This window comes from Lepidochelys olivacea (assembly GCF_965140295.1).
Source record: "Lepidochelys olivacea isolate rLepOli2 genome assembly, chromosome: 3".
NCBI classification, from domain to species: domain Eukaryota; kingdom Metazoa; phylum Chordata; order Testudines; family Cheloniidae; genus Lepidochelys; species Lepidochelys olivacea.
In genome coordinates this window covers 15,709,160-15,736,757 of record NC_140413.1, presented here as the reverse complement: position 1 = coordinate 15,736,757, position 27,598 = coordinate 15,709,160, and the positions used below count along the sequence as shown (strand labels likewise).

Below are 27,598 nucleotides of genomic sequence, written 5' to 3'. Positions count from 1 at the left end.
GGTCTCATTCACCACAGCAAGTCATAAGGGCCGTTAGTGGAAAGAGCTTGAGTGAATTGTAACCTTTCTATAGGATTTTTTAATATATTTACTTAACAGAGAATCTCCTTTCTGTAGATTTCTGTAGGATGTTTTAAAAAATTCTATGGGAATGATCTCATTCTGTTACATTTTATAGATTTTCACAGCCATTTCTGTAGAACCTTATTGATTTCATCCCCATAAAATTTTATAGGATTAAGGAGATACCACAGAAAACTTTAAGCTTTAGCAGCCTCAGACATGTAGATGGCAGAGAAAGGAGGAAGAGGAACAGTTCTTTTTCCAAGGAAGCAGAAGATCAAAATTCTTAAATGACTTTCTTTTTATAATAAGACCAAGGGTGGTCCTTTTCAGCTATAATGGATAGATATTTTCAGAAGTTTGTGTGTGCTCCCTGAAATTGACATTCACAGATAAAAGTCTAATACTCCCAAGCCTAGTTATTATGACACTGAACTAGGGGAACCCAACGGAGGAGAATGAGAGTTCTGGCATAGCAGAGATCTATATGCAATGCTTAATTTGTGCCAGGGCTTGCCAGGGCTCAGCCCTGGCACCGCTAGACTTGGCAGGTCATAGCCCCAGCACCTCTGGGCTTGCCACCTCAATTATGAAAATAAAATAATCTGTTTGAGCCCTGGCACCCCTTTCATTACAAATTAAGCTCTGTCTACACTCCAGTGCCCAGAGCCAGATGATGCCACAGAAACCTGAACTCGCCTCCACCTGGTGGGCAGAGTTTTCCCCTTGAACCCCCACACCCCTGCCTGTATGGAAGTGATTGGGAAGGGGGAAGAACCCTTGCGCAGGGAGGGGCAGGCAGAAACCTCCACCCACCTGCGGAGCGGCGCTGACCGATTCCCACCCCTCTCGGCCAGCCTGAAGCAGCAGCCGGCGTTGACACGAGCTCGGCGGGCGTGCTGGGGAGGGCGGAGAGCGGATTGGCTCGCGCAGCCTGGGAGGCTGAGCCGCGGGCGGGCTGATTGGGCCCGGCTGCCGCCCGCCCTCTGTGGCCAGCCCGCCTCCCCCGAGCCGCTTTGTCAGGGGGGCGGCAGCTCGGCGGAGCCGCCAGCCGAGCAGAGCAGCAGCCGAGGCGGTGCACGGGGGCTGCGGGGAGGGAAAACGAGCCGCGGCAGGTAAGTTCAGGCGCAGGCTGCGCGGTGTCCTTGCAGCGTGGGGACCCCCTCCCCGGGGGGTAGCAATTGCCAGGAACCCCCCCCCCGTCCCCCCGGACGGGCATGTCCCCCGCACCCCCCAGCCCGTTATATAACAGCCCCGAGGGATGCTGTCACGGGGAGGGGGACAGTTTCCTGCTCTTCCCGGGTGTGGGAGGAGAACGCGATCCCGCTTGTGCCCCCAGCGGAGGGGGTGCCGCTGCCTGGGGGAGCAAGACATGGATCGTGCCCAGCGCTTGGTCTCACGGCTTGGGGGGCTCAGCAGTTCTCCGCTCAGGGCTCCGGTAGGGGCTCCCTGCGTGCCCGCGGACCCCGGCCCCTTGCAGGGGCGTTCTGAGCCTTCCAGGCGCCTGGGGGTTTTCCCAGGCGCGTGTGGGGTGGGGGTGTCCTCATCCGGGAGCAGCGACTTTGGCAAGGTAGTAGGGAGCCCCTCGGGGACCCGGCTCAATTTTTTTCATTTTGTTTTGGCTGGGTCTGTGGCCGCCCCCGCGTGATTTCCCCCCTCCCGCTGCACACCCATCAAGCGCTACAGCCCCCACAGGACCAAGCCATGCTGCGCTGTCAGAAACGTGCTGGGGTGGATTGGGGGATCTTTGGGGGACAGGGGGCAGGTATTGTTGGGGGCTTGTGGAGTACTGCGTACAGCCTTGGTATGTTGCAAATAAAGGGAGGGGTGTTTGGATAATTCAGGGCGAAGGGGGCTTGCTGAGGGGTTTGGAGATAAGTTACTTCTTTGGGGTGGAGGGAATTTTGGTTAAATGGGGAATTGACAAATGAAGGAGTGTCTCATGTTGGGGTGTAGAGATGTACACAGGATTTGGATAAAACCAAATATGGGAGATGCTAAAGGGGGTTCTGCTGTGCTGAATTAAACCTTTCGGCTCACATAAAAATCAGTGGAAATTAAGTGACGACAAACCTGTTCTGACCGCTTTGTGTTGCTTCTGAGTGTGGAAGTACAATGAAACCTGTACCCCATGCCCCTCCCAAAGGGACTCTGCGGTTTTGAGAGGCCGCTATAAAGACAGCCCTAGGATTCCAGTACGGTTTTATCAGACCTCTAGTTAACTGTCATCTCAGCAAGCAGTTTTCTCCTGGATCCATGAGTAGTCATTTAAGAAAGTTTTCACTCCCCATCACCTTCTAAGTTTGTGTCCATAAATTCTTCATACATTTATTGTTTTCAGCAACTAGATTAAAAATAAAAGTGGCAGATTCTATAATGTTTGTATGGATTTGTTAGCATGGCTTATATTTCACATTTTAGATTTTCATAGTCTTCTGTAGCTATATATAGAAAAATAACTTGCTCCAGTTTTGTTTGTTCATAGAGGTTGCTCTGTGGAATAATTAAGCATTGTTCTTTTAAAATCATAGCATTACTCCCAAGCAACTCTGTTGCTTCAGTAAACATACAAAACCAGTAAGAATACAAAACCAGTACGCTTTCACAGTGAATACAACATCATCCTCTGAGAGTCTGAGGTCTAAGACCATTGTGTAGATGGGAAATTGTCACAGGAACTACAAACTAACCTTCTGTTTTGCTCAGTGGATGGTTACTAAGTGGGAAATATGTCCATACGTATTGTAAACTTGGCTCTGTGGTTTCTTCAGTGCAGTAAGAACCGAGGACAGGTGACCCCTCCCTTACCCCAGTTTGAGGAGGCTGGGGCCCATCTGTCTGATGTATTTGATTCTATCTTTTGCCAAACAATGTGCTTGGCTGGCTGGTTCTTGCTCACATGCTCATGGTCTAACTAATTGCCATGTGTGGGGTCAGGAAGGAATTTTCCCCCAGGTCAGATTGGCAATGACCTTGGAGGTTTTTTTGCCTTCCACTGCAGTATGGAATGTGAGTCACACCCAAATAATCCTGGCAAGTATCTCATGTAATAATTTCCCTGCTATTGCAGGGGCATTGGTGCATCTCAGTACCTCCTATTCTCTGCCTGTGGCACACAATAGCGTAGGCTCCTGTGGGCTGTAATACCATGGTCTAATTTTGGTTGTTGGGTTTAGTCTACAGGTCCTATTGGGAATCCAGGACGTGGGCGGGCAGAGCTCGTCCACTACAAAAGGATCCCCCCACAGCCTAAGGGGGAGATCCACAGGGCCTGGAGAACCAACTAATTACGGGGGACAACTAATGAAAACCAGGGACGGGAGTGCGGTCAAAGGGTCAAACGAAGGGAACCGGACGGGGACACCGAGCAGAGAACCCCGGACAGCGCCCACCGCTCCGCAAAGGCGTCAAGGGAGTCGGTGGACGCCGCCCAGAGGAACTCCGCTCAGAGGCGTGAACGGACAGAGGAGCGGAAATAGGCCCCGCAGTCGCAGGAGACTCCATCGGCCAACCTCCTCACCCTGGTTTTATAGATGGCCGCTTTAGCCAGGGCCAGGAGGAGGTTGACCAGGAGGTCCCGCGACTTAGTGGGGCCACGGACAGGGAGTGCATAGATGAGAAGGTGAGGAGAAAAGTGCAACCAAAACCGTAACAAAAGATTGGTGAGGAGCCGGAATAGGGGCTGCAACCTGGCGCACTCCAGATAAACGTGCGCCAGGGTTTCCCTCACGCCGCAAAAGGGGCAGGTGTCCGGAATGGAGGTGAACCGCGCCAAATACACGCCCGTGCTCACGGCCCCGTGAAGGAGCCGCCAACTGATATCCCCGGCGGGCCTCGGCACTAAGGTGGAATAGAGGCTGGCCCACCGGGGCTCCTCACCCTCTAGAGGTGGCAGGAGGTCCCGCCACTTTGTGTCAGGGCGGGACGCGAGGGTGAGGACATGAAGGGTGTGGAGCACGAGCGTGTAGAGATGTCGTTTTGGCGCGGTCTGGAAACGGACCGGCTGCAGCTCGCGGAGCCGGCTCACGGTGAAGGGGCGGGGGGGGCGGTCGGGTCCACGGGGCAGGGGCCCGATGAGAAGGTCCGGAGGGCCTGGGGTGGAGGGTGGGCGGGGCGCGCCCTCTCGCAGGACCCGGTCGAGGTAAACCCGAGCAGCGGGCGGTAAAGCGGCCCTCACCTCCTGAAGTACGCGCAGGGCAGTACGCGGTCTGGAGAGCCCCATGCGCTGAGCGAGCGTCAGGGGATCCAGCCAGTCTCCCCGGTCGTAGTCCAGGAGGTCTCCGACTCTGGTGACTTCCGCCAGGACCAACCTCTGGCGCACCGAGGGGGACTCCGCCGCCTGCACACGGAGCTGGGGGTTGTGTAGCAGGGGCTCCGCGAGGAGGTCTTCCCCCAGGGAGGCCGCCACGGACCTGGTCGCTGCGAACAGTTTCCAGGTCCGGAGGAGGTCCTGGTAGAAGACCGGCAGCCCGGAGAGGTCTCGCGGAAGACCCCTCGGGTGGAGATAAAGGAGCTGCCGGTCATATCGGAGCCCTCGGAGGCGGCGCTGGAAGGCGTGCGCCAATGCGCTCCACGCCGGACTACCTGCACCATAAAGGAGCCTCTGCAGGGCCTGGAGGCGGAAGACGTGGACCTGAGTGCGGAGACACTTCAGGCCCTGCCCTCCCTCCTCCAGGGGCAGATGGAGAACCCCTGCAGAGACCCAGTGCAGTCCTGACCAGAAGAACTCCAGAACCAATTTCTGGAGGTTGGCCAGGAAATCCATAGTCTACAGGTGCTGGGTAGTGTTGATGGCTTGTGATATACAGGAATCAGAGTAGATGAGTAGCTTCTGTTCCTAAAATTTATGGCTCTGATGTGGGCTCTGTTTGTATCCTGGGTTTTGGTTTGTCCCCAACTGTATTAAGAACACTGATGGCTACACTGATAACACCCATATGATGGTGCCTGGTTTGTAAACTTCTTCTATGTACCAGCCATGGCATCTATAAAGAGAGTATCTCCAAACTCTTATATTTTGAATGGCTTCAGTTTTTAATTTCCAAATTGTAATGAAAGTGTGATAGAAGACTGCCTGGATGGTTATCATTCTATAAGATTGTCTTGAATTTCTTTTCTTAAAGATATGATTTATTAGCCTTACTTTTTCACCATGTGTGTCCGTATCAATATTTTAAAAAGCAAAGCAAAACTACAGTCGTGATCCCACAATGTGATGTGCAGACCCTCACTTCATCGGATGTGATTTTAGACATTTTTATTGCCACTAGAGGGAGCAGTCATAAACCTGAGTGCAATACAGGCTATATTGCTTCTTTGTCTGCGGCAATCCGTTCCTGTTGTCACTTTGTGTCCAATTCGTCTGTCTCTGCTCTGGTGAAAGTTCCACTGAAGCCAACAGAAGTGTTGCCATGGTAGGGATTGTGGGACTGGGATTTTGGCGTAATAAGGAAACACAAAGGCAACTTCTCTAGTGTTGGTCTAACTCAGCTCCTATTGCAGTCAGTGGGAATTTGATTTAGGCCAGCGCTCACGTGTCTGGTAAAATGACTTTAATGAGAGCAGAGTTAGGCCAACGTTGAATGCATTTAAAATTCTCAGAGAGATTGCTAATGTGTCCAACCTGTCCTGGGACCAACCTGGCTACAACACTGCAAACAACGCTTTGAAAATCTCACACACGCTGCCTGAAGACAAAACTGCCATTGACTTCAGTAGGAGCAGAAATGGGCCCCCTGCTCTTCGCTCATTCCTTTTAGATACAAGACGGCAACTTTTGGTTTATTTTTGGTTTTTCTATTTTTCTCATTTTCTGTGGAATTAGTTTTCCCAGAAGGTTTGTATCTATTTAGTCACTTGCAATTTTGGTTATATTTAAACCTTCTTCATTAGTAGCATTTTGTTCCGTTATTCTATTTTTAGTTATGTAGTTTGTCATGGCTGGCAGCACTGGTCAAAAAAAAGAAAGAAATGCTTCCTAGCAGTTTCAAGAGATCCTTAGTTATAACTTGAATATGTCCCCAAGGGACCTTTTAAAAACTCTTTTAAGACAGAAAAGCAGTTTCTAAGAAAATACATTATTAATTTCCATAAATATAGTGTAGAAATGGATATGTAAATGGTGGTAATTGAGTCCCAATTCAGCAAAACATATACTTAAGTCCATCCAGCAAAGCATATAAGCATGTGCTTAACTTTAAGTGTGTGCTTAACTGCTTTACTTCAGGGTCTAATTTCATAATAATATATACTTAAATGTATTTTCAGTCTTTGACTCGCAAGTCATTCTCTGTTGTCCTGATGTCATAATGCCCTTAGTGGCAATTCCAGTAGAATGAATCAACTGGTATCTATTGATTCCTGCTGGCCTCTACTGATTTTGCTGGAGAGCCATTAGTTCCAGGAACCAGTATACTTTTTGAATGGTTAAATAGATCCACAACCTAGTTGCCAGAAAGAACCAGGAGAGAATTTTCAACTAGAATTTCAACGAGGGGTCAGGAAAGTGAGGATTTTGGGTGATATAATTCATCTTGATGCTGAGGGCCTTCACAAAGTCTCTGAACCCCTTCAGCTATGAGGAATCACTGAGCTAAGAGGGTGATAGGGGCTTTTGCACCACTTGAGCACCCAGATGGTAGGGTCTGGGTTGGCTTAGAATAGGTCAGAATGGAGCAGAGCATTGGGGTGCACACAAACATAGTGGCCAGGAAACTCCATATAAAGGACGTGGAAGGGCAGTGGCCACTTGTGTGGTCCATATGCTAACGGCGTAGTGGCAAGGGGCCTGTACTACCATTCTGTGGGTTAGGAATGTGTTTAACACACACGTGGGTTTAATACACACACACACTCCACATAAATGCTCTGTTTATGCATGTTTGCAGTGTTGACCCTTTGAGTATTGTAGTTTAATACCCAGAATTAAAACCAAGGGCCAAACTCAGCAATGATGTTTAGGGGGATACAAATTGCATTGATTTAAAGGAGACTCACTTACATATCAAGAAGCCAGAAGAAGATGAAACTTGTATGAACTTGCACTCAGACTTGCCTCTGAATTTGACCTAACATTTCAGACTCAGATAGGCAAGGGTCCTGCAATGGGATGTGGGCCCTAATGCCCAAGCAAAGGCTCATTGACTTCAGCAAGATTCCAGGCAATAAGATTCAGTGGATTCTCTGATAAGGTCACAGCATGCTTGGATCATTAAATCTGAGGCTGTTTTTCAGAAAATTACTCCTATTGGAATTCTGAATAATTAATCAAGTATAATTTTTGTTATCTTAGGTGTTTCTAAAAGCTTGTTTATATAAAAGCTAAATTTGGGGCCAAATTTGAATTCAATGTTTGTTTGTTTTTTTTTAAATTATAATGGGTCTGATTCCCACTTACAGTAAGGCCCTGTAATAGGGTGGTCTGACCTTTTAAGGGCCGGGGTCCTGGAGTCACACAGTCTAGTTGGATGATCAGATGGCTGGGAAGGGGTCAGGTGTTTTATATAAAGGACTGAAAGAGTTCAGGTAGAAGGTAGCTGCAGGAAGGAGATGGGCTCCAAGCAGGGGAATTGAAAGGAAGAAATGCTTTCTATTTGACAGTGAGAGCGGCAAGAGGAAAAGCCCCTGGGAACTGTGGCAGGCTGAAGAACAGCTTTGTTTTGGTGTGTTGCCTAAGTTTGGTGACTAAAGACTAAAAGGCTGGCCCAGAGGAAGATTCTAGGTGAGTCCTTCATGGGTTTGGGGAGACAGGCCAGCAGCCTTACAGGCCTCCTTTACATTTACAGAGCTGTGTGACGTGGTAGTAAATAACTTTTGACAGAAGCAATAGAATGGGGCCTTAGTGTAAATCAGAATGTGGCCCAGTTACTATATTATACCAATATACCTGCTTAAAAATAACCAGTTAGATGGACTTCAGTGATTTATAAGGAATTAATTCTCTTTTTTGTGGGGGGGAAGAGGTTTCTGATGACACCATGAGCTGTACATACTTGTGTGGTATTTATTATTAAATGCTTTGACAGAGTTATTGGCAAGAAATTGTTTCTGGCACAGGTTTGTTTGAGGTGATAAATATATTTAGTGGCTGAGTAAATACTAAAACAAAACAGATGTTTGATAACCACACAATCTTTTTGTTATGAACATAATCCAGCATTATGACATGATTCCTAGGGTTACATGGATGAGAAAATCTCGGCTTGTGAATGGCTGAGAAGTCATTGGAAGGGTTAGCAAATTCTTCTATTGTTTACGCAGAGGTCAAGAAAACTCAGATTTGGAACAAGGGCTGACAAATCAAATCACATATGCACATCTTAAATGGCTACAGCTGAATCCATATGTTAGCCAATCAGATGACATGCAAATCTGTGTTTCCTGAGGACTTTTATTTAGCCCTGATAATGCTTCAGAGACTTCCCAGTTGATATTCCAGAGAAGCCCCGACTTGTAATGCCGATAGACCCCGGTTGGCGGCAGCTGGGATCAAACCTGGGACCTCTTGAGCTTAACGCTTGAGCTGAAATATATTGGTGTGTTAGCCAGGGTTGTAGCACGCATCAGTCTCTAGCTGGCCTAGGCATCACTAGAGGGGGACAGAGTGCCATACCAAGCAGTTCTGGGTTACAGAGTTATCGAGGATATTAGATCGACAAGGTGGGTGAGGTAATTATTGGACCAGCTTCTGGTGTTGAGAAACACAGGCTTTCGAGCAGACACAGAGCTTTACAATAACATTGCATACAATTGTTAAGGGTGTGTGTGTGTGTGTGTGTGTGTGAAGACTGTGTGTAGGTGCACTTCCCCGCATCCTGGACAGCGGATACTATTATCCCTCTGCCTAATGGCAGCTGATATCAGAGCCTTGCTGGCTGGTTTCTTAGTGGAGAAGAAATCAGTGGCTTGGAGTCTGGATATATTTTAAGTGTACCTTGTTTTATCTATAGCACCAGTCCTGGAATGGAGGTGGTTACAAAATATGCAGGACAATCCCTTCTCAGGAATCTCAACTCAACACCGACCCAGAGACCAGCTCTGTCTTAAGAATTTACTCCAATTGGAGGTCAAGGCAGAGAGCAAGTGTAACCCACGCATCTCCTGGGTGTGGTGTTCTGTCCCATCTAGTGGCACAGAGACCACTTAAAGAGAGAGATAAAATGAGTCTGCTCTACAGCCTTAGCTAACAGCCAGTTGTAGCTACAGCCTTTTAGCTCATGCTGTAGAGGTTCATGCACTAAGTTCGAGAGGTCCCAGGTTCGATCCCGCCCACTGACAACCGGGGTCTGTCAGCGGAACACAAGTTCTCCTGCTGCTCATACAGCAACCTCTGGATAGAACCTTGCATAACAGAACCAACAACAGCACACGTCTTTCTAAGACGGATCATTGTCTCACAAACAGAGAAAAAGAACTTGGAAGACTGAGTAACATCATCACCTGGTGGTACCTGATATAACAATAATCCCCTTCAGGGGGTTTGCTTTTATTGCTAACTTAATTAACAAAAAAACCCCAAACATCTGCTTTCTCCCCAAGCTTGCCTGCCCTTTTGATTTCCTGTTCCTTCTGCTTGAGAGACCCTCCTAAATTCAAGCTAATTGGACATACCTGCTCTAACCTTAGCATGACTCAGAAAAAATATCTCTGCACATCCCTATGCACGGTTCAAATACCTGACATCAGGATGACTCAGTACAAGAGTGGCTTAAGATCTGACACCCTATATATCTGACACTGCTACAGTTACATTTGATTTCTTTGCTCCCTTACAGAGGCACCTCCCCTCACATAACATCCCCGTGGAAACCATAGCAATTGCTTGCATGGAACAGTAATACTAGGAAAGTATTTAATCTATTTTTAGCTGCCTTTTAATGTAATTTAGCACCTATAAACAAAGGAGAGCCAAGACCTTGTGACCAGCTAGCTCTCCACAGACTATTGGCAAAGGTTAGGTTGACTACTGGTGGTCAGTACACCAGGTTTTGGTACCACTGGGCACCGCTCCGTACAAACATCACAAAGTATGACTGTCTGACCCCAGTGTTCCTGAGCTGCCTGTGTCAATATCCAGTGGCCTGGTACAGTAATTAGCTTGGGCCCCTACAGTATTACCCTGAAGGTACATCTACACTGTATGCTTCTTTTGTGCATAGAGAACATATAATATCCCCTCCCCCCCCCCCCCCCGTAGCATGGGTACAAATAGCAGTATAGATGGTGAGGGACTGCTTAGGTAAGTAAAGACACTCCTGAACCCTGTGGGTATGTACCCTACACGCCTCTCTACTTACCCAAGCAGTGCCTCCCTTTCCATACTGCTATTTTTAGCAGTGTAACATCCTGTTGCTTCCCCACTCCTGGAGCCTCTTTCTGCTGCAGAGAAAGGGCCAGCAGCTCCCTGTGGCAAGAGTCTTTCTTTGAAGCAGGGAAAGTGAGACTTTTGGGGGCGACTTTAGATTCTTCTACATAAAGGCTTTCTCTTAGTCAGATGCGCCCACCAATAACCACTTTTGCTCTCTCTTTGATGTAAGATAATTGTATGTTGTGCAAGCCTGTGAAGCCAGTGGGGTTATACCAGGGGTATAGTCATGGCAGATTGGGCCTGAAGGGTTCATGTTACTTATTGAGATTGTTTTTTTTTATAGATATTAAAATCAGAAGGGACCATTATGATCATCTAGTCTGACCTCCTGCACCCCGCAGGCCACAGAATCTCACCCACCCACTCCTGTGAAAAACCTCTTACCTATGTCTGAGCTATTGAAGTCCTCAAATCGTGGTTTAAAGACTTCAAGGAGCAGAGAATCCTCCAGCAAGTGACCCGTGCCCCATGCTACAGAGGAAGGCGAAAAACTTCCAGGGCCTCTTCCAATCTGCCCTGGAGAAAAATTCCTTCCTGACCCCAAATATGGCGATCAGCTAAACCCTGAGCATATGTGCAAGATTCACCAGCCAGATACCCAGGAAAGAATTTTCTGTAGTAACTCAGATCCCACCCCATCTAACATCCCATCATACCATTGGCCATTGGGCCTATTTACCATGAATATTTAAAGATCAATTAATTACCAAAATCATGTTATCCCATCATACCATCTCTTCCATAAACTTATCGAGTTTAATCTTAAAGCCAGATAGGTCTTTTGCCCCCACTGCTTCCCTTGGAAGGCTATTGTTTCTAAATATCACAGTGGAGTTGTACATAGTATAATCCTGGGCAGAATTTAGCCCTAAGAGTTTTAGTTGCATCAGTAGTTACAAATGTTAACAAGGAACAGCAAGTAGTATGCAAGAGAACAAGGCAAATCGGAAACATCTGAACAAACTATGTAAATGTAGCCCTCTAACCACTTCCTTTCAGAAAAGATAATTTCTCCTACACCACTTGCATATAGTTAATTGTTTTAAGTAATCTGGATGTCTCCTCTTGGGTCCTGATCCAAAGCCATATTCTCAAGTCTATTTCCCACCCCCCCTCCAATGTTTGTTAAAACTCCTTTAAAGAAAGTGTTAATGAGCTTAGAACAACAGGACATATATTCTACGGCAAACCTTAAATTCGGCTGCAAGTTTATTCTGTATGGAAATAGTAGAATAACAGGGTGTTGTCTTAGCTATATGCACTGCTCCTTTCAGCCTTTCGATAATATCATTTTTTTGAGGCGCTTTACCTTTTTTATTTTGATTTGAAATTTGGAACCATCCTTAAAGAACTTTTTTGCTTTTAAATCAATTTTGAAACTGTTGGTTGCAAACTTCTCTTTTTGAAGGGTGTGTGTGTGTGTGTGTGTGTGTGTGAGAGAGAGAGAGTGTGTGATTGACACACACACACACACTGTAATGAATTAGCGCACTGAAGTTTTGCTTCTGTCTAGCTGGAGTCCAGACTACAATGCACCATCATTGGGTTCCCTATCCCTTGACCCTGTGACTAGATCATTTGTTTTTGTGAAGTGGAGGGGGCCTTAACCATGTCTTTACTTTCAAGGCCCTTTGTGGCATAGCCTCACTCCAGTCTCTCATTCTGTATCGAGAGGTTGACTCCCACTTCTGATCCGCTGATGACTAGCTTCTGTCTCCAACTAGTTAAATTTTCAAACGAGCACCTTTGTGCATTCTCCCTTGTTGGCCCTCATGCTTTGGAGGAGTTCCTTGTAAACGTCTAGAAAGCTACATTTGTTCTGTGTTTGTACAATACCTAGCACCATGGGGTCCTGGTCTGTGACTAGGGCTGCCAAGTGCTATGATAATATTATAAATAATATGCCAAACTTATGGATATGTCCTAGAATTTTATCATGTTTAATATACAGTTAGGCCTCTTGTAGGCTGCTAGTCAATATTTTCATTAATGGCTTGGATAATAGAGTGCAGAGTGTCTATAAACTTTGCAGATGACACCAAGCTGGGAGGAGTTGTAAGCTCTTTGGGGGACAGGGTTAGAACTGAAAATGATCTTGATAAATTGGAGAAGTGGGCATCACACTCCAGGAAGGATGTGGACTAATTGGAGAGAATCCAGAGGACGGCAACAAAAATAGCAAGTTTAGAAAACCTGACCTGTGAGTAAAGGTTAAACAGATTGGGCATGTTTAGTCTTGAGAACAGAAGATTGAGAGGGGGAACCTGGTAACAGTCTTCAAATATGTTAAGGACTGTTTATAAAGAGGACAGTGATTGATTGTTCTCCTTGTCCTACCTTCATTGGACATGAAGTAATGGGCTTAATCTGCAGCAAGGCAGATTTAGGTTAGATGTTAGAAAGATTTTCTTAACTACAAGGATTGTTAACCAATTCCAGCACTTAACTAGCGAAGCTGTGGAATCCCTATCAGTGGAGGTATTTAAGAATAGGTTAGACAAACACCTGTCAAAGATGGCCTAGGAATACTTGGTTCTGTCTCAGTGTGTGGGGATGGACTAGATGACCTCTTGAAGTCCCTTCTGGCCCTACACTTCTATGATTTTATAATGCAGACATGGTCCTAAAACTTTGGTTTGAATCTTATTGAAGTTGATGGTGGTGTCCTGGGTTTCCAGCTCAAGCTATTGCATTGCTGTCTAGTGAAAGTGACTTTCAGATTCAGCTTGATTTCAAGTCTCTCTTCTAGGACTAAGAATTAATTCCTGTAGAGACTTGTGTGTATGGTTTAAAAGCCTTATAGACTAACCATCATATTTTCTCCATGCCATTAGGAATGAGGGGAGAATCGTATTTTCTTGGAATGCGAGGCCCTGGTCACTATGGCTGTATTCTGGATGATGGGGGACTTTTCCTGCTCTACTCTATAGACAGAGACAAGGATATAAAGAGATGTTTTGAAGAGGAAGATTTTCATGAAATAACTGATTTCAATGATCTCCCAAACTCTCTCTTCGCTTGCAACGTCCACCAATCTGTGTTTGAAGGCGAGGACAGTAAGGTATGGTGTGACTTTTCCACTTACATGTGAAGTATGGAAAGTATTTGTTAACATTTCAATGGTGCAATGCTTGTTTTACTTATGTGGAAACAGGCAACAGCAGTCAGCCCCAATATTTGACTCCTTAAATAGAACTTGCCTGCTAACTATAGTGCATAAAAAGGTTTTGGGTTTTGTTAACATTTGTGCAAATCTCACCAAACATGTGGGCACATGTATCCTAGCAACTATCACTGCAGACATGGTGGAGGTGGCAAAGCTAAACACATGAAAGAATGTTTCTCCTGCTCACTGGTAACACATTACTGTGATGTCACTGCCTTTCCTGTATTGCTCACAAATGTTTTAAATTCTGATCTGAAGTAACTTCTCACCTGGGAAAGTGGAAAATGGTGGTGTGTATCCCCCCTCCCCCTCCCCCTCCCCGGGTTTCATTTTTGCTGAACTTCAACTATGCTAGTTACGTGGAAATTTGAAAATATTTATAGTGCTATAATTATGCTTGTAAAAACTGAACTGGAACCCTTTAAAATCCTCCAGAATCCTGATGGCTGAGCAGCAGGGTTTGTGGTTGAAAAAGGTTTGTGCAGGAGGTGTGGGATTCTTGTTTCTTAGGAAACACAGATTGGGGTATGGTTAGAGGGAGACTGGTTTTAAAACAAAATTGATATACTTCTATAATTATCTGGGATTAGGCTTGGCTGACTGTTGCAGGGATACCCAGCCTGGTAGTTAAGGTTACTGGGGTGGCGACACATAAATTCTCCCCCCCGCCCCCGGATGGAGAATCTCAGACAAGATGACTCCAGTGAACATGGAAGTCATTTTCATTGGAATTGCCTGAAGGCCAGGAATAAAGTTTATTTAGGATGGAGAACAGAGAGTCCGTGTGGTGGGGGGAAGGTATGGCTTTAGGTTGAAGGACTCCCAGGTCAGAGCACCAACAAGTTGGCCTGTAACCCTTTGTGCTATTAAAGGTACTGGCCAGTGTTCTTGGTTGAGGTTCTGCAAGTGGAGTTAGTGTGTGTGTGTGTGTAGCTTTACTCATTTGTTTGGGGTGTTTTTTTACATCTTTCTTCAAGGTAAAGATGATGTCTTATGTACCCACTGTAAATAACATGGATTGGGGGGAATATTCCAAATCTCTGCGTCATAAAGAAAATGATCTGCTATGGGGTCCCAAACTCTGCTTACTGCTGGCAGCCAGATTGGCACGAAGGTGATCAGCAAACTTCTACAAACTCTTAATAATAATCTTAGAGAATTGTGCAATCATAGGTCCTAATACTGAGGTAACAGCACCACCAGCTACCCTACCATGCTCTGTTGATAGATGTGGCCAGTTGGTCTGCCACTGCTTATTGAATATTTGCAGCTGACCGGCATTGTTAGGGTGTTTCCCTATTTGCTGCCTTGAGATGCAGATGATGGGAGTTAGTTGCTCTTTGATTTAGGAGTGAAAATCCCATAGTGGGATTTTGGCTCCGGATTTCCTAAATCCTTTTTGGAAATGAAATGAAATGCTAAGAGCTGCAATGTCGCCTAAATACCTTAAAGAAATCTGGGTCTTGATTTCAATGGGAGTTAAGGGCACACAGTACATTGCAGGATTGGCATGTTCATTTACCTGGGTCTGGCAGTGTAAAAGGGCATTCATGTGGAAGCAAATGTGGATCTTTGGGTAGAATCTTTTCAGAAAGATTCATAAGTAAAATCTCCTGAAAGTTTCCTTTAGACACACTGTACACTGAGTTGCTCTATTTGAAGCTGGATTATTCCAGTGTTTAGCTGATGGCTTAGTTAATAAAGGAACTGGTGGTCACATAACTGAGAAAGGGACAGCAATCTGTGAAGATGTGCAAGAGTAGAGTTTTTCTTAAGATCAGTGACTCAGCTTTGGAGGTAGATGCTCCGATGCCATGTCCACATTAGTGAGATGGAGTGTGCCTCCATAGATAACAATGGATTATTAAGGAGTTCTGCTTACAGGTAAGTAGTGACTCTCCTTTTATTTCACAGTCTGTATGTTAGACTAGATAAAATTACACTATAGTTTCCAAGTAACACAAATGTGCACCAAGGGACCTGATTTCCCTAGAACGAATACTTGTGTTCCCAGCTGATTTGGTTTCATAATCCTTTCTGTTATTAACTACTACTGCAGGATAAGAACACACATGATTCTAATATAAAATCTTGTACGTTTACTAGGCTAAAGTAACTGTTGGTTGATTTTTGGTATTTTAATAAGTACCAAATAAGTGCTGATAATGGACTCCTATCCTACAATATCGCTTTTTAAATCCAGTCTATAGCAATGGCACAGTGGCGTGTTATGAAAACCACATTGATATAACTTATACCGACAATATATGCATGAAGTTTTACATGTATTATAGGCCGAGAGTAAGAACTTTTGCAGTATGTTTGTGTTTGTTGACTTTGCTGCTCTTTGAAGCATATTTTTGGGGGGTAGGGGGGTCTGGTACAGATGGGTTTTTACAAAAGATAGAGCCAGAGGAGATTGCTAGTGTAAATTATTGTTTGATCTGGTGGGTGAGCTTGAATCCTAAATTTTAAATCTAAGTTCTAGGTGCACATGGCATATAACAATTTTAGCCTATTGGGGGTCACACTGACCATTTTTAAAAAACTTCATTTTTTACAACTGATGTTTTAATCCTGGAGCTGAAAGCACTTGAGACAAACTATACTTATAAGCACATGGTAGTTTGAAAGGTTCTTTGTTTCAAGTAAAACAAACTAAATAGAAGGATTAATTTACTTTCATTTGTCTGGGGATCTCTTTTCTGCAGCTTGTCACGTGGTGGTTGTGGGTGTCTAAATATGATAAGAGTTTCATATCTAAGTTGTGGCTACCAAAAACTCAAATACCTTTTCCCTACCTCAAAATTAAACTTTAATTTCTTATTTGCTTTCTCATATCTACCTCCTTAGATTTCATATGGTTCTTTCCTTTCTTCTGCATTTCTCCCGCCCTCTCTTTCTTAGGGCTGGGTCAATCAGAGAGAAATCCCTTCTGGTTTGGCTAAATGCGACCTAAATTTTTGGGTTATATCATGCTGCGGACTACAGACAAATGCTGCCTGGCTGGGAGAAGGATGGCTAAAGATGAAGCCGTGCTGGAGCCATTGGACTTGATCCCAATATCTGGTTACAGCCCCTTCATAGCAGTGTCTTTTTCTGAATACAGAATCACCGCTGCTTCTCCTGCTTTTGGCCCTCTTCATCTTATGAGGAAACCTTGTGGATGCCAGAGTAGAGGAGATCTTTCTGATCTGGAGGATCCACTTCAAGAAGTGACTGCTTGCTCAGTGGTGGCTAAGGAGAGGAAAATTGAGGCTATAAATGGACAAAGCTCTCCTCCATGATTGGCTGCACCACAGGAACTGAGAAGCCTTTGGCTCAAAACTGATTCCTTAGCCCAGAAAATACAGTTCAGAAAGCAAAGCAACGTTCATACTGGGCAAAAAACATTTGGCTGAGGACCACTTCCTGGTGGGTGGATAGGTGGAAAAGAAGAGCATGCAACATGCACATTCTGAGAATTTCCATGGACAACAACTTACCTGTAGATGTGCCTGGGTTAATGTCAAGGCTTTTCATATGAAATATAGACTAGTTAGTACCCAGTTTGCAATCTGATTAGAAAAGACAGAGTTTCGGAGGAGGAATAAAAGCACAGAGAGGTGAAATGGATTGCCCAAGGTCACCCAGCAGATCAGTTGCAAAGCTAAGAACAGAACCTAGGTCTTCTGACTCCCAGTCTATGCCCTACCCACTTGCCCTTTTTATTTTTAGATTACAAGCTCTTTGTAGCAGAGACTGTCTTTTATTCTGTGATTGTGTGCAATGACCAGCACAAAGAAGCCTTGGTTTTTGGTAGGGGCATAGGGCATTTTGCTACTGGAAAATTAATGAAAACCCTGGGAAACAGCACGCGATCCAAGTAATTGGTTTAAGTCACTACTCACTTGTGAGAAACTGATGGGATTACTTGTGAGTAAGATTTGGCAGAAGTGGGCCTCTTATTTTTGGCTCCTAGAGTAGCTGAATGAGAGGAGCTGCTCCTTGCCTGTCCCTGATAAGGAAGCTGTGTTGTGAAGCCAAAGGGCATGACTTTGATAACAGTTTAAGGATGTGTGTATGTTGCTTTTAACTTAGCTAATTGCTCAGTGTAACCATAGATTTTTTTTTCCTCTCTGATCTTTCTATTTTAGTATAACAACATTTCTCTGTACTGCTTGTATTAGTGTTTTCCTTGTAAACCCCTCCTTTGTGGGAGTTCTGTAACTTGACTCTAATTCCCTTCAGGCTGGAAATGGTAAATATACTGTAACTGAAGCACACATTTATTTTCTTTTAAGATGCTTTAGAGTTGTAGTTTAATAAGCTTCAGGATGTATTGATACTTAAATACCAACCTCAGAGGTGCCTAGAAATCAGAGAAGGGACAGACACTTGTCTCTTTGGTCAAGTCAGCTACTTCTTCTCTTGCTTGCTTCTGTGTAAATCAGGAGTAATGCTATCAAAAGAGATGGAGTTACTGATGGAAAAGCTAGTGTGAGAAGAGGATCAGGTTCTGTAGGTTTAGGTCATTATGGTGTAGCTGGTTGCAACACTATAGCGAAGGTCACATTACAGATTTGCGTTTTCCAGCAATGGTAGCGAGAGAGAAGAGCGTATTTATCCCTGAATCAGTACTGAGATCCATGTAGGAACTAACAGGAGGTGATTTGTTAGTTTGGTGACTTTGGTCTGTGATTGTAGAGTATGTTCTGGGGAGGTAATTATTTAAACTTAAAATAAATCTCCAGAACTGTAATATATGTGCGGGGGGTTGGGGTAGAGAGAAGAGTGCAGCTGAACTGATGAAGCAGGATTGTAGCTTTCAATGGAATGTCTACAATGGGAGTGCAGGGAATAGCTAGTGATTTCATGTTACTTTTCCTGTTTAAGATTCTTCAGCTTTACTAATACGTTGGGCATGATCCTGCTTTCATTAAAGACAATGGAAGCTTGTTGCTGACTTCTATAGCAGCAGGATTGGGGTCATTCTCATCACAGCCTCTTGTCTCAGTCTATAGGATTGGCTGTAAGATCATGCCTTAAGCAAACTCTGTAGCCTGGTCAGGGTATTCACATATGTCCCTGATCCTTCAAAGATTTAAACACATGCTGTATGCACTGTAACTGAGCCCTATTGACTTCAGTGGTGGGTAAAGTTAAGCTTGTGGTTGTTTAGTAATAAATATTATTTTTCCTTGTGTACCTGAATTAATTTTGTTAACAAAATAAACCACTGCAGCTACTGGCAACACTTAAGGTGCATTGCAATTCAGTGAACTTTCTACATTGCCTCTGTTTTGTATAAAAATCACAACGTTCATTCTGGAACTGAAATTGGTAGTTGTTTTACTTTTCTAAGCCAGGCAGGGAGGCAATGTGACTGGGCATCATGAGTGGAATGTGTTCCAGCTTCCATGTTCCAAAGGGCTGGTTCAGGAGGCACATGTTGGGATGCAGGTTTTGTTTGTTTGCAGGGAGATCTGCACTTTTTGCATTTTTAAAACAGTCTATGAAAACCCAGAACCTCTCTGGCCATATGACATCACTGGAGCCTCTAGGTGTTGAGTCATCATTATTTTTAGGAAGTGGCACACTTGTTTTGTTCTAATAATAGTATTCAGGCCTGGACTCTGTGGAAAGTCACCCCAGCAAAGATGAAGTCACTGCTCCAAGGCTGGAATGGAATGCAGACTCCATTCCTGGCTTCCTGGTACACTTATTGTTGCTTTATTTTACTTTCAATTTTTCTACCTTTTAAGGTTGTATGTTTATTGGTGTGATAATGCTATCTGAAACTGCCACTTGAAATGGTGGGATGTTTTGTGCTCGGGGATTTTTACCTAGTCTGTATATAGCAGAACATAATATGGTATGAATGTGTTAATCCATCACTTGGTAAAAACAAAACCTTCTGCACAGGATATGTACTATATAGGCAGCTATCTATAAAGAGTCTGAACAAAGGGATAATGGTGAAGCAGAATGGGGTCCTTTACCACGTTATGGCTCATAGCTTCATTATGAAATCTTAGGCTAGCGTCATTCCACCTTCTTCTCCATCTAGGCAAGAGTCTATAGACAACAGTGTACTATCATCCACTGTTATTTAGACCACAGTAGCACTTGTGTGCTAGACACTTAGTAAATACAGAAGACATTTCTTGTTCTGACAGTCATACAGTCCAATGAGAACCTTTATTTCCTATGGCTTTTTTATCCCACCATCATCATAGGCTCAAGTCCTTTTCCCTGCAGTCTATGCCAGTGCAATATTTGAAGTGCACAGCGGCAGAGTGGCCACAATTTTATTCAGCTCCCAGGAATTTTACCCTCTAGGAGTCTGAGTCTCACTTGCAGGTGGGATTTTAGTTCTTGGATCCTCTCATTCCTTCATTTCTACAGATGCCTGCCTTGTGCTTCACAAGTGTCACATTGCGCCCTGTCTATCACAGAGTGCTAGTCCTTGCTAAAGAATCAGCTCAGTACCCACTTTTGGAATTAGGGAATCGGCTGCGATGGGTCAGAAGCTTGCGAGACCATTGCGTCCTTGCTTTCTGCAACAACGGGGCAGCAGTCATGCACATGTAGGGGCTTGCCATTTATTTGAACCCCAACATACCATAGTTCTGGGACTATCAAACTCGAGCTGGTACTGCTATCCCCAGTATGTACAACTGTCTTGACAGCCCTACAACATATGAGTTTTGGGGTTCCCTGGCACATGATACGTTCTGGGATGCCACTACATGCTTAGCCCTAGAATGGAGGCAACAGCAGGGGGGAGAGAGAGGTTGGAAAGGTCAGTATGAGAATGTTAGTGGTGGAAAGATGCCAAACCACAAAAACGCTCCCTTTCTGGTTGAGAGATGCGTTTCAGTGTCTACATTTTTGTAGACCCAGTCTGCCCCTTCACAATTGTAATGCATATGCCTGAGGAGGGATGTTAAATTTGTTGTAGGAAGTCTCACTGAGAAGTTCCTGACTTTACATTCCCTCTATTAACAAAGCCATTTGCAGAAGGTATTAACAGTGGATCAGGCCATTGTTCCCAAAGAGAACTAGGTTTTTATAGACCTAGCGCCTGATCCTGCTCTTGTCTGAATCAACTCTAAAATTCCCAGTGAATTCAAGTATCTTGTTGCAACCGGCATCCTATTTGCTAGATGGCCGACAGCCTGCTCTCTGTGTTCTTGTCATTCCTGTTCATAGCCAGGACCATCCAGGAAATGAGATGGGAGAAGGCCACACTAATTCTACTCTCGCTTTCTGGCCAAGTCAAATGACCAGCTTTCTGATCTGATAACCTTGTCAGAAGGCACTCCCATGTTCATCTCCCAAAGAAAAGACTTACTATCCTGGGGCCCACTGCTTACCACAATCTAGGCAGGTTGAATCTGGCTGACTTTTTAATGGCTACCCTCCAGGCATCCAAAAACTAATAAACAAATTTAAAATACTCCTCAATTTGGCAAACATTGTAAATAATTCTTAATTCTGAAAATATTTCTAAAAGTAAGTTTTTAATTCTGCATTTAGCACCTGGTTAGTACAGTGATAGGTGCTTGGTATATGCCTGAGACAATGTCTGAGTTTCAGACTCTGCCGCAGAGATTTATAGTATTTGAGGTTTATTTTCCTATCCACCTACAGTGCATTTAGGTGCATGAGTGCCTTCACGTTGATGGGAGAATGTCCCTGGGTCCAGATCAAGAGGATTAAAGGTAGACTTGCGATTTCTGCAGCTGAAGTTTGGACTGATGCTTCAAAGCATGCAGTTATAAGACAGCCATTGCTAATTTTATAAAGATGAACTTATGAACATTTTTCCCAGAACACATAAGACAACCCTCTTTAAATTTGGAAACTTACTTTTCTCTTATAAGCTTCTGTGGAAGCATTCTTCCTAGCATTGCTTTTGGCGGTCACGTCCTGCTCAGCTGCACGCAGAAAGTGCTCACCATGCCATGAACAAAGCACAAAGGGGATGCTTGCTTGGGAAAGAACCAACTAATCAATATAAATAACCATAATGACAACTAAGACACTCCTATGCATGTGGGTTGTATAAAGAGTATGCACTATTCTAAATAGTGTGGTGTGTTAGTGTAGTTGTTGGTGAGTCCATGCCAAGATTTAGGAAGACGCTATGTGGTGACATTAGCACAACCTTTGCATCCTAATCTATGAGCTAGGGAGAAGACCATATAGTTCTATGTGGCCTCAGTAAAGAATCCCCCTTATATTCATTACAGCCCAGTCCTGTTTCGTCTCTTTATCAGAAAGGACCCTACAGGATAAACAGTGGAGATGGGTCTGATCCAAATACTCCTGAACTTTAGGGAAATTTGTACTAATGTCCCAATTGGCTCCCTTCTATAGGAGGCTGATCCAAATCCCTGGATCTGAACATCCCTGATCTTTGAGGAAGTTGGGATCTGGACTGGAACTTTGAGGCTGGAGCATCCTTTCTATTTAACAGTGGTTGAGAGCAAGCACGTAGGCAGAGTACGGCAAAGAACTTGCTCTGAAAGGGAACATCTTTTGCTGGTTGTCTTGGTCTTCCTCAATAATTCTGCATGAATTTTTTTTTTTTGAGAAGTTAGATGCACTTACAATGTCTTCACTGTGCTAGAACACAGCTGAGTCTGTCACAGGATAGTAGTATGATATATACACTTCTGGGAGCATAAAAAGCAAAACAAACCAAAAATACTGCTGTAATCTACCCATATAATTTTATGCCATTTTATTCCTAACCAGCTCAGAGAGTTTTGGATTAGAGTACTTTGTGTCAATATTTAACAGTGAAATATTTTGGTCAAGTTTACTAGCAACTGGTACTATTTACACCTCATGCCCTGCATTGTTTCTGCATTGTTGTCTCTCCAGTCCAGGCATCTGTGGAGTGGCATAGCTTTGCCTGACTTCAGTCAAACCCATGGGGAGGCCTGACCACAGACAGAATAAATAACAGCAATAAACTCAGACTTTCACACACTGATATACTTTTGCATCTAATTTAAATCCTAAAAATTTGGCCCAGTGCAGTGTTAAACTTAGAAGTAAACTCCTCTGAGTTCTGATGAAGGTAACAAGACTGCATCTTCTAAATGGAAAGAGGTTGCATGCGTGTCATTTGTAGCAAGGGTCTTGGTTCATTTCATCAGATGACTTTAATCTCCACTGAGAGCAATAATTTTTTTCTCATTCCTTTTTGCACTGCCTCTTTAGTAAACAAGACTCCAGGGAGTCCAATGGAAAGTCAACAAATATCAGTTTTTCTGGTTGATAATCATCAAAAGTGCAGTAAAGTCCTCCTAATGCAGCAGCTGTTCTCAATCTTAATACCATCATTGATATCAGGACTTGTGGCTGGATTAGGATCTGTTTTCTGGTCCAAGGAAAAGGTTTCCATATGAAGGTCAGCCTTTGCTACAAGTAGATGTGCACCATCTTTATGTAAATGCTACATTCTGGTTGAATAATGTTCAGTGCAATAGGCTTGTAATTATTTCTAAAGCAAATTGCAATTATAAGGGAGTTTTAGAATTAGTACAATACATCTTTTATTTTGCCTAGCATCAGTCAGTCAAACTATATCCATGCAGAATTAAATAGCAGTTACCAAGTGAAAAAATGAATAATAGCAGAGGGAGGAGAGAAATCAAGCAAGGGGGCAAAATTATTTTCAAAAGTTGAAAAGAAAGGAAGACTGTATAAAGCAGAGATACGGGAAGCTGTTCCATGTAGCAGCGGAGGAAAGAGGATGCAGAGGAAAGAAGGCCAACAGTATCAAGACTGGCAGTGACCGAGAAGGAGATGGTGCTAGACAGGCAAAGGAAGATAAGATGTCTAATTTAGAGATGAATCTAGGGGAAGAGAGTTCTCAGTTGGTGAAGTTAGATCATTGTGCATGTTAAAACAAATGACTCATCCTCTAAACTTCAGGTGAAACCCTGCCCCATTGAAGTCTGTGGGAGTTCTGCCATTGACTTCAGCGGGGCAAGGATTTATCCCATGGTTAGACTCCAGGGGCCAGATCTCCAGCTGGAATTAATTGCAATAGCTCTAGTGAGGTTAAACTATGCCATTCATACCTGCTGAGGATCTGGCTCTATCTCTGCATTTGGCCCAATGTCTTTGCTTATGAGCTTTTAGCAAATCTATGGAAGGTTTTAAAAAATGAAGAGCCTGATTCTCTACTGCCCTGCAACTAGTGTAGTCATTTATACATGTGTCAAGTTCGGTAGTGTTTTACATCCCCGTTATCCTCACTTTACACAAGGAGGGCACGTTGGAACTGAATCTTAAAATTAATGTGGAATTAGTGGAGTTGTATGAGAATGTAGATAGATTTCTCAACCATGCAAAGAAGTATAAAAGAATCCTTCAACCTGTGGTGTGCTGGATGGAGTCTAGAGAGCAGGAATTTAAGGAGATGTAGGGAAGAGTTACAGTATTCGAGGTGAGAGATGATCAAGGCATATATGAGGATAGGCAGTGTCCTGCATACTTTGATTGTTTTAATGTTCATTGCAAGTCAGCTGAATATAAAATGCATTAAGAGATTCTTTTCAACACTCACATTCTTAGCCATGTTAAAATTCATCCCTGGATGTTACTGGAACTGGTATTGCCAAGATGTCTGATCTCATTGCATCCTTAGCACTTAGTATGTTGGGTTGCCTTTTCTTCTAAACCACAGTCATATTGGCTGAAATTTTCAAAGAGTCCTATGGAAGTATGGCCCCCAACGCCTATTGCAGTTCAGTGGCAGTTGAGAGCTTAGTTCATTTAGGCCTCTTCGAAACTCCCAGCTACTTTCTCCTTGTTGACTCTATGCCTGGTGTTTAATTCCAGTGACCCTTCCCCCTCCCACCCCCACCCCTTTTTTTTTGTTCTTGATCACCAGCCACTCAATCACGGTCCAAAAGAACTAGCTGTTTATCAAAATGCCTCAAAGTTAAGAAGCTTTTTATGATTTAAAAAAAAACAAAAACGGCTTGAGCCAGAGATATCCTTGGCTAAAAATGACTGTATTCCAAGCTCAATGCAAAGGCAAGAACTAATTCCCACTGAAGTCAAGGGGGCTCTTTTTATTAGCTAAATTGCATAGCATCAAGCCACAGCCCTGACTGAAGTGATGTGGAGCTGCTCCACAGCTGGGGAGATCAGTGAGGCATGTGTCTTAGTAGGCACAATACTATTCCCTAACTCCCTAGCATAATGAGAGAGTGGACAAGCTGCAGTACCCCTTGGCCTGATGCGGACTGCTCCCTTGGGTGAACCCAGCCAGCTCCACTTATGGGAAAGTCCTACAGAATTAAGTAGAAAGCGGTGACCTCTGTACTATTCTACAGCAGGGATATTATTACATTCTCTAGGATTCTATAGGATGGTACAAAAAAACCCTATAGAATGGAGCTCATCCCCTGTTAAAAGCTAGAGAGTTTTAGAGTCATTCTACAAGCCCTATTATATCACCATAGATCATTACTGGTTCCATACCTATTAAATTCTTTCAGGCTTGTCCATAAAAGTTTGCAGGCTGATGTAGAGGAAGGGGGGGCATGAACCCTCTCCTCTTCACCCTCTCTGGGGGAGCCATCTTTGGGTAAACAAGGGAATGCAGAGGGAGCAGTACCTTGTGATAGCTCTTGTGGGTGGGGTTGCAAGGATCCTGGTACTTTTTCTGTTCACCACACACCCATCCTGATCTCCCCTGGCTCTTCTGGCCCATTCATTTGAATGGGGGTTTAATCAGGTAACAGATCCTAACCTTGCTGTCCGGAGCACTAACTCTGCTACGTGCTAGCACTGTAATTACAAAGCATACTAGGTAATTTTAATTATTCATCATGCATCTTGGCGGGAGCGCTCACCAGCCTAGGGAGCTGACCTTTCCAGATGAGCGCACTGTCAGTTTGGTGGATATGATCTAAGTTAAGTCATATGTTGCCTTATTTGACATAATTTTGTTTCTAATTATTTTCGGAGTCCTTTGGGTTGGCCACCTACACGTTAACGTGGATTGTTATTTTAATCTCCATCTCTGGATTTGAAGGGGTGGTTCTCATGTTATCTCAACTCTGTTTGGGAAATTCAGAAACATACGGTGTAATATACTAAGAATTGCTTTCTACAGTCAGTGTTCCTGCCATATGCTCCCTCTTACAGGTTTTTCACACCAACGCCACCAAGAGCCATTCTCTGTTTTGTAATCTGATCTTGTCCTGATTCGTTGTTAATTTACACCTCCTGTTAATTATTTACACCAGACAGATTTCTGTCTGCTAGAGCTTATCTTCCTGATGGATGGTGAGTGGATGCTGCATAGCAGCTCCTGGCTGTTTGTGACTCAAGGGCTTGATCCCGCATGGTGCTGAGCTCCCTCAATTCCCATTAACTTTGGTGAGAAAGAACTGAAGGAATTCAGCATCTTACAGGATGGTGCCTTTTAGTGTCATTTTTTTTTCCTTTCATAAAATCATAGAAGATAAGGGGTAGGAAGAGACCTCGGGAGGTCATCTAGTCCAACCCCCTGCTCAAAGCAGGACCAACCCCAACTAAATCTTCTCGGCTAGGGCTTTGTCAAGCCAGGCCTTAAAAACCCCTAAGGATGGAGATTCCACAACCTCCCTAGGTAACCCATTCCAGTGCTTCACCACCCTTCTAGTGAAATAGATTTTCCTAATCTCCAACCTAGACCTCCCCCACTGCAACTTGAGACCATTGTTCCTTGTTCTGTCTTTCCTCTCTTCTATAAATCAAATTCTCAGCATCTCTTGGCATCCACAGCTCACAAATAGCCCTCCTTGTTGCTGCTGACCGTTTCAAGCAGAGGCGCCGACTTTGTGATTTCCCTGGGGGTGCAGGACCCCCGTTCTGCCCCAGACCCCGCCCCTACTCCACCCCATCCACACCCAAGTTTCCACCCTGTCTCTTCCTGTCCTATTCCTCCTCCCCAGGACCTCCTGCACACCACTGAACAGCTGATGATGTTAGAAGAGCTGATCCTTAGGGCTGTCATTGGGTGCTGAGCACCCACTAGTTTTTTTCCATCTGAGTCGGTGCCTATGGTTGCAAGTATCTCTTTACCCTTTCTGTCCATGTTACGTTACCGAGTGTGTGTTCTTGTAGCCCTTTTAAAGTGAACACACCACCTTTTATCACACTTTCAGAGCAATTAGAGATGGAGAAATCCATCCCCCTGAAGGTGCAGGATTGTTCTTAGAAACAATCTCCAGTGCTTTGTCCATTCCAGTTTCAAATGTCTTAAATAACCGGGCTTATGCTACTTCTCTTGGGAGGCTGAGCCACAGACTTGCAGCTCTTGCCCTGAGGAGTTTTTTCCTAAAGAGCCTAAGTCTCACTTTCTTAATTTCATCCTCTGAGCTTGGATTACACCCATCTGTATTAATTTATGCAGCCCCACTCACACCGTGGTGTTTATGCCCTTCAAATAACTCCTCTGTCCAGTGGTTCTGATGGTGATCATATGTGTACTGCACATTTATTTAAATTTCTAGGAGCCTGCCTGTTTGTAGAGGCAGCTGTCACTTAGCAAGTCAGAGCTAAGGTAGCATGTTCCTGAGGAGATACAAGCAGTGCTCTCTCATGGAGAGTTTACTTCTATTCTCCTCCTTCCCCCACCCCTCTTTATTTTTTAATGAAAGTTGAGATTCTTTCATAATCACTTTATCTCCAGGGTCTGAAGCGATAAGCAAAACTTCAAATGTGAGACTCATGATATCATTGTGAGAAGTGGCAACACTGTGTTGCCAACTCTGGCTGAAGCTATTCCAGGAGATTTTTTTTCCCCCTCCCAACATGATGTAATGTCATTTTCTTAAAATATCCTATTAAAATCTCCCAGATTGCTTTCAATTGATAGTGATTCTGCGAGACTCCAGGCCAATCCCAGAGGGTTGGCAACCCTAGCCTCTAACCGGAGAAATACTTCCCCCCCCCTCCCCCCGGCCATATATCCCAGTGGAGTTAACATCATATGCCACAGA

At 44.2% G+C, this 27,598-nt stretch overlaps 1 protein-coding gene across 2 annotated transcripts in view; it reads left to right on the top strand.

Moving 5' to 3' along the window:
• The first annotated feature begins 1,027 nt into the window (after positions 1-1,027).
• The window catches only part of RCAN2 (regulator of calcineurin 2), a 164,619-nt gene continuing 138,048 nt past the window's right edge, over positions 1,028-27,598 (top strand). Inside the window, exons 1-3 of one of the 2 annotated variants that reach the window (XM_084623209.1) lie at positions 1,028-1,178; positions 7,663-7,783; positions 13,264-13,490. In XM_084623209.1, the coding sequence (XP_084479335.1) occupies positions 13,266-13,490 (225 nt within the window). In that variant the 5' untranslated portion in view covers positions 1,028-1,178; positions 7,663-7,783; positions 13,264-13,265. The remainder of the gene's footprint in view (positions 1,179-7,662; positions 7,784-13,263; positions 13,491-27,598) is intronic. The other variant, XM_084623211.1, reaches the window with a different exon arrangement.